General features: G+C 39.8%; 2 protein-coding genes across 2 annotated transcripts; one reads left to right on the top strand and one right to left on the bottom strand.

The window, feature by feature from the left end:
• The first annotated feature begins 2748 nt into the window (after window positions 1–2748).
• On the top strand, window positions 2749–6729 carry LOC149672223 (uncharacterized). Its single transcript, XM_089840129.1, has 7 exons — window positions 2749–3411; window positions 3586–3665; window positions 3738–4026; window positions 4119–4986; window positions 5053–5373; window positions 5487–6002; window positions 6071–6729. Exons 1-7 carry the CDS (start codon window positions 2749–2751, stop codon window positions 6727–6729), a joined length of 3396 nt encoding a protein of 1131 aa, XP_089696255.1.
• Window positions 6730–7500: 771 nt separating this feature from the next.
• Window positions 7501–8805, bottom strand: LOC149672222 (uncharacterized protein F54H12.2-like). Its single transcript, XM_089840128.1, has one exon. It carries the CDS (start codon window positions 8803–8805, stop codon window positions 7501–7503), a length of 1305 nt encoding a protein of 434 aa, XP_089696254.1.
• Between the last annotated feature and the right edge of the window lie 1464 nt (window positions 8806–10269).

The raw sequence follows: 10269 nt of genomic DNA, 5'->3' as shown, positions 1-10269 counted from the left end.
TTATTGCTTCTGTAGGGCAAAAGCTGAACGAAATCACAAATGAGGACCAACATGACGCGTTTGGGCGCAATGTAACTGCTAAGTTGCGACGTTTGCCCAATGTCCAGCGTATTTACGTCGAAAAACTCAATAACGACGCATTGTATGAAAGAGAATTAGGAACTCTGTCGCGAAGTTGTTTCATCAGCATTCCAAGTAGCGACGCTTTACCATTACCCACCCCTCCACAGCCTACCATAATCAACACCCTACTACCCAACTGGCATATTCAGGAATTACCCAACGATACCACAACCACGATAACTGTCAATAACCCTGACGATAATGTGCCTTCTCATGAAAACATTTCTTCACATAAAACTACTTCCACCCCATGTGAATAGATACGCAAGACGTATATTTATGTATATTGGATGTAATAAATATTGGTTCAACAATCATAAAGCTTTGTATTACTTTCATGTATTGCTTACGCAACACCATATAGATGGCTCGACAGTTGTCAGGGATAATTGCGGGTAAAGATTGATGGTACATGACAGTTGAAAATCGTAAATCTCGGTATGATCGCCCGGTAGCTAGAAAGCGCAATGTACTGCTAAATCGTTCATGCGGCGATAAAGCTTGACGCCTCGCAGTATCTTGACGTTTTATAATAGGTGTCACCAAAAGCAGTTATTGGGTTTTGGTGGTTTCGTCCATTCGGAGATAACACCGCCACTTATCGGGATCGTTTCGTAAATCGTTCAATAAATGTAATAATGTCTCTTTCGTTGTAACAACCATGTTTTACACCATTTTGTTCTCGTTTTTCTCTTGTTCTTGCGTTTCCATAGTAAACAAGTTGGAAAAACCAAAATACTACCTCTCCGAGTCAAGAGGAAGACTTCTTACAAAATTATTTACCTAGATATTGAAATATTTCTCATTTTTTAAGTAAAAATTTACGAATTATTAAAGCAGTATTCGAAGCATAGCGCATATACTGTAATTCAGTAGAATAAATAATAATATAAAAAATATTATTGGAACATCAAAATGAAACGGATCTTTATAGCTACAAAACTACTTAAGGCATCGAAATTACGAAAAACATTTCCATATATTCACTTTATACTATGAAAAATGGAATAATTAAAATTTGTGTTGGATTTCTTCACACAAGGCGAACTGCTAACACGGTGCACTAGTGTAACTACGGACGGACACACACTGACAATCACATAACCTGCTGTTTAACTCTTTCTGTATTAATTTTGAGTTGAGAAACAAGATTATCTTAAATAGTAAAATAAATATAAATAAGCGTTACATAGTTTTAAAAAAGAATAACGAGATACTCTTGGGAGACTTGACTAATATTGACGTTTGAAATGAAGGATACGCCTGTTGTTTCGCCCTACTCAAATCGGTAGTTTATAATCGTTTCAAATCTTACCTATGAATAATAACAGCGCAATTGCGTGAACCTTTTGGTGGAAGCCCCACCATTGAGAGGCCAGACGTTTCTCGTAACCCTAGCCGATCGCCGCGTATGTCTTAACCTTAACGATGATGATGGAGATAGTAGCCAGTCCATGTGGGATGGACAAAAAGACCAGATGATGGTGGTGTATAGAACCCAGTAAAGGGAACATAACGTTATTAGCCTTTTGAGCCTTAGAAAAATTATATTACCTCCCCTTATATGCCCCGATATGCTGAGTGTTGTCTACCTCCCCCCTTTCCACACCGCAAAAGTTGCAAAATAATGGGTTACAAAAACGTGTTCAGAATTAATTCAATGTTTTATTCGGTTTCACCTATATATATATATAAAAAAGAAATAAAGCAAAATCATTATCTCTGATAAAGGAATTTTAAAAACTTAATTATTCACTATTAACCTATTCAAATAGGTTCAAACATAGTTCATAACCAATTACCAGTAATTATTTTGCCTTAAGCGGCCTTTACACGCTCAATGTTTTGCACAAATAAAGTGGGGGACATTTATAAAATTCATCATCTTATAAATTATTCCCAAGACTTTTCACTAATTGTGCAAATAAATCCATCACGATATTTAAAGCTCAATATGTAAAACAAAAATTTAAACTTTTATTGGACAAATATATTGATCATATTGCACACGATTTATTCAATTATATTGAATATATTTTATCACAATAAAAAAGTTGATGTCGAGTCCATGGACCGTGTACAATTTTATTGACCGAACACAACATATAAGCAGTTAAATACACAGACTTTAGTTTTATTCGAATGCGAAATATTGTTCGTATTTTGAGCAATAAAAACTCACTCAATATATATGTTCCGTTTTTTACGCAAATATTGTCCAAAATTTACCGCAAATGATTTTAAATTTCCTAAAACATGTTGTAGCATTATATTTGAACTTTGCACAAATATGTCTGGATAACGTTCAATTTATACTTTGTAACTTAAATAACGGGCCCCATGTTTTTAGCGCAAATTATTGAGCGTGTAGGGTGCCCTTAATGAAAACCAGGCAGTGAGAGCTCTGGCTGGGTGGGCGATGGCTGGGTGGCTGCTGGCTGGGTGACCACTGGCTGAGTGGGCGCAGGTTGAGTGGGCGCCAAGCTACCTATTTCTGAACCCTCAACGTCCGCTGCGAAAAACTACCCTGATTTCCACGACCTCTCATCGTCTGCCCCGTCCACCGTTACACCGGATACCGACCACGATTTTATGAATACAACACCGAGCCAACCTGATTATACCATGTCACCCCTAAGTGCCCAAGAAAATGCTGAACTTCATCGGTTAATGGATAGAGAAAATGAACAGAACCAGGATGACTCCATACAACCCTTAAGTACACAAGAAAACGCCGATCTACATCGTTTCATGGATCGTGAAAACGAAGCGAACCTGGATGACTCCATGCCGCTTTTAAGTACCCAAGAAAACTCCAACCTTCATGAATTTATGGACCGGTTCGAGGAAGACCAAGAAGCCGGGCGACAGGATCCCATTATCGAACCACCACAAAACGCACCCATCCCTGACGAGTTAGAGGAGTTAGAAGTCCTAAATCACGCAATTTTCTGCGCTAGGATCACGCCGTCATCGGAAGAAACAGACCCCGAAACCTTTATAAATCGTCACCGTGATACAATTCTAACTTATTTAAGAAATAAGTTAAGTAAGGATCACGGAATCAAGTGGTATATTACTCTTCGCGTCCGCTATACTAGGGAGCTGGCGAATCTCGGCCAGGTAGTCGAATTCCTAGCCTACCACAGGAGTCGAACCCAGCAAACGCTCTCTGAGGATGTTTTCCCAAGACAGTTAGATGGATGCGTGTTGGCAGTGAAGAATCAAATGGACGAATTCCAGAAGAATGGAAGTGGATGGGTTTTGGATAGAATTCTTTTTCTACAAGTGAATATAATCTCGTACTTGCCACTAGCGGGTGGAACATTTATTGAACTGCCCTAGAAACTTGTCCATAAAAGGGCTGTTATAAACATAAAAAACTCTGATAACCGCTGTTTCTTATGGTCCATCCTCGCGCATTTACATCCCGTAGCGGCTAACAACAACGCACGTGTTCAGAAATACGTGGAGTTTGAGGATGAGTTAGATTTAACAGACATAACATTCCCCTTTGAACTCAATGCCGACAAATTGGCGAAGTTTGAAATCAAAAATAACCTATCCATAAACGTTTTCTGTTATGAGAAGGAAATTTTTCCGCGTTATATAAGCTCAAATCGTGTTGAAAAGACCCGTCAAATTGATCTTCTATTAATAACGGAAGGTGAGAAGCGACATTACTGTCTTATTCGGAGTTTAAGTCGTCTTTTAAGTGACTTCACAAAACATCACCCCGCGACACATTATTGTCGTTACTGTCTACATCGCTTTTCCGGTCCCAACTCCGAAGACCAGAGGGATACGCATGTAGTTGACTGCAGTATCCACGGACCGCAAAAGATTCTGATGCCAACAAAGGAGCCAGTACTTGAGTTTAAAAATTACGGATGGCGTGAAAAGGTATGTCTTATGCTAAATTAATTCATAGAGTAGTTAAATTTGGTTATAGCCGTGTTTTTAAAACCCCGCATTTTTTTTATCAATATTTCCAGATTAAATACGTAATCTTTGCGGATTTTGAAGCGATTTTACTGAAAATCCTTACGTGTATACCGGATTCCAAGCTCTCATCAACAACGCAGCTAACAAGTCACATGGCCTGTGGATTTAGCTATGTCGTCGTGGGACCGGACGGGAAACCATCTAAACCAGTAACTTATCGCGGTGAAGACGCCGCGGATAAATTTCTCGAGCAGCTACTAGTTGAGCAGGAAGTCATAACCGAAAAACTAAAAGTGATAGCCCCAATGAATCTAACGAGTTTGGAGGCGGAGGACTTTAAATCTGCTTTAAATTGCTATATTTGCGACGGTCCTTTTACGTGGGACAACTGCAAAGTGCGCGATCACGACCATTCAAGTGGTGCATATCGGGGTGCGGCACATAATATATGCAATTTAAAGCTTAGGACCCCAAAGTTCGTCCCCGTGTTCTTACATAACCTTTCCCGCTATGACTCTCATCTGATTATGGAGAAAATCGGTCTCGTAAAGGATCAGGACATAAAATGTATACCCTCAAACTCTGAAACATACATTTCATTCAGTTTGGGTAACCTACGATTTCTGGACACTGTTCGGTTTATGCCCGCGTCTCTCGAGGAACTGGCGAAAAATCTGTCAAACGGAGGCGTTGATAAATTTGCTTGTATGAAGGAGATTTACACACCTGAGGAGGTTAAACTCCTGTTACGTAAACAAGTTTACCCCTATGATTATATGGATAACATGAAAACGTTTGACGAAGTGAAACTCCCTCATCAAGACGACTTCTATAACAACCTGACCGAGGAGCATATCAGTACCGAGGACTACAAACACGCCCAAAACGTATGGGATGAATTCAAAATCAGGAATCTTGGTAAGTGAAATTCAAATTTATTGGGTTAGGTTTGGTTATAAATTATATTAATTTTCTCGTTACTAGGGGATTACCATGATCTGTACGTCCAATCCGATGTCCTTTTACTAGCCGATATTTTCCAAAACTTTCGTGCTATGTGTTTGGATTATTACAAGTTGGACTGCGCCCACGCTTTTACCGGACCCGGATTCGCTTGGGAAAGCGCTTTATCCATGACTAAAGTGAAACTCGATTTATTAGTTGACCCCGATATGCACCTTTTCATAGAGAAGGGTATAAGAGGGGGTATCTCAATGATTAGTCACCGATTGGCCCAGGCCAACAACAAGGATTTACCAGAATCCTTCGTCGCCGAAAAACCCAGCAGCTATGTAACATACCTAGGTGAGAATATATTACTGTTTCACCCTCCAATATATATATATTTCTTTTTATTTATTTATGTTTTTTTTTCATTATTTATTAATGTTTTTTCTTTTTTTTTCTTCACTCGCAAGATTCTAACAATCTCTATGATACAGTTATGTGCGATAATCTCCCAATGACCGCGTTTAAATGGATCAGACCTTGCCGTGACTTTACGGAGGAAATTATACTAAACCATCCGGATGATGATGACACTGGATACATACTCGAGGTTGATTTGGACTACCACCAACACCTTCACAACGATCACAACTGCTACCCTCTAGCACCTGAAAGACGCATAATCACAACGGCTGAACTTTCACCCTTTTCCAAGGATCAGCTACGTGAATTAAATCTGAAAGAGAAGGATAACTGCCCGAAACTAGTACCATCGCTCTATAAGAAGGGGAACTACGTTGTGCACTACCGCAACCTCAAGTACTACGTATCTAAGGGACTGGTTATCAGCAAGATTCACCGCATTCTATCGTTCAAGCAGGGGGCTTGGTTGAAGCCCTTTATTGACTTCAATACGGACAAATGTAAGATGGCGGCGAATGAGTTCGAGAAAAATTTCTTTAAACTGATGAATAATAGCGCGTATGGTAAGTAACCTAACCTAACCTACCCCTTTATAGTAATTAAATATACTAATCAATGTTTCTATTTGTAGGTAAGACGATGGAGAACCTACGAAGTCGTATAGACTTTACCCTCGTGAACACACCAGAACGTGCAGTCAAGATGGCCAGTTCACCAGCTTTTGAGCGTTTCACAGTCTTTAAAAACGACCTGGTGGGTATCCACCGAGTTCAGAAGACTTTGACGCTGAACCGCCCCATCTACACGGGATTCGCAGTTCTCGATCTCTCGAAACTGTTAATGTACGAGTTTCACTATGACGTCATACGGAAACAATATGGAGACCGAGCCAAGCTACTTTTCACAGATACGGATTCGCTAACGTATCATATAGAGACTGAAGACCTCTACCGTGATTTCGCGGATAAGAAGGAAATGTACGATTTTTCCGGTTATCCAAAGGACCATCACCTCTTCAGTGATGTAAACAAGAAAGTCTTGGGAAAATTCAAAGTCGAAATGGACGGTATCCCAATCTCTGACTTTTGCGGTCTTCGACCAAAAATGTACTCTATCCTTTCTGCCAACGGTGAAAAGAAAACCGCGAAAGGAATATGCAGGAGGGTAGTAAAGAAGAAACTACGTCATATCCAGTACAAGGAGTGTCTACTAAATCGACAACTAACTATGGCGGAAATGAAACGAATAACTAGTAAAAAGCATGAACTTTACACTGTTAGGCAAACATAATTATGTTTTAACCCTTGTGATGACAAACGATTTATTATTGACGGTATATCTACTTTGGCTCACGGGCATTTTAAAATCTTGGAAAATAATAAATAAAATAACTGTTATTACTATGTATATTTATTTCTATAATTTTTAGTTCAGGACGGAAAGGGGGGAAGGCATCCCGCGCCCCACGAATACACCCGCGCGCGAATCAAGTTAACCGCGCTCTATTTTGCAAAAGACCTATACGCGACGCGCCGCGTGGGAAGGGGCACCATGTTTTTTTTGAAAGTGTAAATAAAACATATTAAATTATGAAAAAAACTTTATTGCAAATCGCTTGTACATAAATTCCGATATCATCTTATCGTTCAAATTCTTATCTCTCCCGAAATTAGTGCAAATATCATACATTTTAACACCCCGACATCTATACAGAGAAAAATAAACGCAAAATCCCCCACAAGTTTGACTGAAATTACCTTGAAGCTGTTTAGAATTATAAGTTACAGTTACGCTATTTCTCTCCACAAAATCATTGAAACTAAACACTATGGGGGCGTGGCCAAAACTATCAAAGAACTCTGTGTTTTTATTACTTGAAAAATAAATAACAGTCCAGTGCATACCCTCAGTATTTGCTAATCCAGTATTTACGATATATAAAGAAGGATAACGTATTACAGTTTTCGGTAAAGTATTCGCAGCAAAAACCCCACGAAACAAGTCTTTGGCATATTTATCATTTTTCATAATTTTAGTTAATTGTAGAGTATCCATTGTTTCTTAGTTATAATCGTAAATGACGGTCCTATTTTTATCAATCTCGACCAAATTCTGAAATTCAGAGTAATATAAAACCGTGATAGTCTTTGGCAAGTCCTTGGCGAACTTTAATTCAAGACGCAAGTTGCCATTCCTTATCAGTTGAAATTGCGTGGCTGAACTACTGAGATCCGGGCTTAAATCAAAAGCAAAGATGCAATGACCATCGGGAAATTCATCTCGAGAAATAAAGTTCCCTTCGTCCAATAACCATTGAGATGTTTGAGTAAAGAGATTAGTGTATGATCTCATGTACTGTTTTCCGGTAAAATTAGGGGTAAGAGGTTTGTGCGGTACGCTCGCTCCGTCGAGATACAAGGCAATGTGATTTAAATCAAAATTCTGGAAATTAAATGGGGATTTTGCGTAATCACCCAAGTATGCATTCTGGTCAACAAGCGCGAAAAGAACTCTTTTTGGTAATTGCCCCATAAATAAATTTTCTCTAACACATATTTTAGTTCCACTGTTAATGGAGAAAGAATTACACTCAGTTCTAATAATAGGGTACTTCATGGTTGCCAGTTCAAGACATTTAGCGTGAGCTACAAGCACTTCCGCAGGTAACTTTACTTTTCGTATATAGAGCGAAGCTAACTCGTAAATAACCTTCAATTTAACCGCTTCCGTAGTCTGTATGCAAAAGTCGTTTGGACTTTTAACAAACTTGAATTTCAAATCTGTCATATTGGGAATATAACGTGACTGTTGACATAAATCCAAGTGAACGGTGCTAACCATATCGATTGTCCCATTTTGGGCAAACAGGGCTCTTTTCTTAAATCCCAAGTTTTCTGCCGGTGTGTCAAATTTACCAGCTGTATCTTTGTAGAAGAGAGAACTCGTAAGAAAACTCCCTTTGGCCGGCCCTCCAAATGTCACAGCCGTTTGAAACATGGCCTTGTACGGGTAGTTTTGCGGGGATGGAGTCACCGATCTCTCCTGCGCCGAAAGATGCACTTCGCTGAAGAGACTATGCTGGAACAGATTTACAGGAGCCACAATGTCCGTTGCCACAGGGATAGTAGTCCCATCAGCCGGATTAACTATTCTAACTTGAAGATGCAGTAATGTCTTGGACAAGTCCAAGTAAGCGTCGGAACTGCCAGCCACCGAAAACGTTATGGTTGAATTTTCGTTAATGTTCGATATTGGGCTGTACTCTATCCATTCTCCACTCAATATACTGGTATTGGTTAAGGGTACGTTGAAAAGCTCGACTTCGGAACTAATAGATCCACACGAGTCGGGATGAACATGCGTCATTATATTTTGGAAAAAATATCGGGACGTTGAAGGGATGATGCTTTCCTCTTTCTTGTCACGACTGAACTGACGATCTTTTTGGTTTTACGCCTCCTTTTACTCCCATTTCCAGTCATTTTTTGAATTTCTTCAGCTGCACTAAGCGCCATGTCCCTCGCCGCAACTTTACCGCGTCACTTTACCGATGCCTTCACCGGGATTCCACTCGCCACGTCACTCACAATCTTTGCACCCGTATTTAAAAACTTTTTCCCAAGGTATGTGGCGCCTCTTTTGAGTAAAGGCATAGCTCGGCGGAAGGCGGATGCGATAAAATTCCCTAACCCATACCCGTGTTGCACTGGATGTCCCCTATATACTGCCAACGAATTACCAATCTGCGATTCAAAGTGTTTTTGGAAATTAATTTTTGTCCCATGTCCAATTTGGTTCAGAAAGTGCGCATCGTAGTCCGATTGGTTGAAGGCCATTTTCTCCTTTATGACACGCTTCATTAACACTCTAAACGTGAATGATATGTCGGGACTCTTCACTACTGTATTTATAGCGGCATCCACATTCTACGAGGTCTGAAATGTAAGGTCACGTGAACCCTACCCCTCTTGAAATCCACGGGCAAACCGAGCTCGCTCATTATGTTAACTTCAATCGATTGGAAAGTATTTGTAGCCACGGGTAAGTAATGCGGCCTGGTAAAATCTCGGTCAATAGTTTCACCATCTCGCCCGTGAATGCTAACGATTCTAAGTAGCGGGACGTGCACATCACCAACGGGTCTACTCTCTACTACGTCAGAATAAACAAAGAGGGAGTGGAGGCTCAACAGATGTATGAAATAAGATACGTTACACCGTTATAAACCAATACCGTTATGATTTGAATTGGACATTAATTAATATTAAGGTTTGAATCCGAGCGTACCACGTCTGCCGCCATTACTGTAATGTCGTAGTATATAAGACTCTCAGTTATCAATGTATTGTAACAATATCACATATTCCTGAACTTTGGAAAGTCAATAGACTATCTTATCAGTAAAATAATTGGTTGAAAGATAAAAGAGAGAATTTTGAAGATAAGAATTTTACGAAAAAATCATCTGCGATACCGTCGAGTGATATTGAAGCCAGTCCGCGATACCGTCGAGTGACTTTGAAACCCGATACCGTCATACCGTCAAGTGAATTTGAACGCCCCTTTTCCATCTAGCTTTGGATCTTCGATAACTGTCTTTAGCTTGTCGTCCTTCCCCAATTCTAGGGTGGTATCCACTTTGAAGTCGTTTTTAGCTTTACTCAGTCTTTGATACGCGTCTTCCGAGATTAACAACATTTTTCGAGCCATTTTACTTTATCGCTCGACTTATAGCTGCACCGGCAACGGAACTTATGATGGATAGTAACGGTCCTAACAATATGGGTAAAAATCCTCCGTTCTGCGTCAATACCTGCTTCCTTCTCGAAT

Source organism: Phalangium opilio, unplaced genomic scaffold (genome assembly GCF_054372755.1).
Source record: "Phalangium opilio isolate 3A_F unplaced genomic scaffold, DU_Popi_V2 ptg000053l_1, whole genome shotgun sequence".
Taxonomy (NCBI): Eukaryota; Metazoa; Arthropoda; class Arachnida; order Opiliones; family Phalangiidae; genus Phalangium; species Phalangium opilio.
The sequence above is the reverse complement of the archived record's forward strand: the minus strand, read 5'-3'. Positions and strand labels throughout refer to the sequence as shown.

Excerpts from the sequence above, each read along its gene's own strand:
- LOC149672223 (XM_089840129.1), top strand. The coding sequence starts at position 2,749 with ATGTCACCCCTAAGTGCCCAAGAAAATGCTGAACTTCATCGGTTAATG. Across the intron at positions 4,027-4,118 it reads ATTACGGATGGCGTGAAAAG|ATTAAATACGTAATCTTTGC; the intron begins GTATGTCTTATG and ends CAATATTTCCAG. Across the intron at positions 6,003-6,070 it reads GATGAATAATAGCGCGTATG|GTAAGACGATGGAGAACCTA; the intron begins GTAAGTAACCTA and ends TTCTATTTGTAG.
- LOC149672222 (XM_089840128.1), bottom strand. The coding sequence starts at position 8,805 with ATGACGCATGTTCATCCCGACTCGTGTGGATCTATTAGTTCCGAAGTC.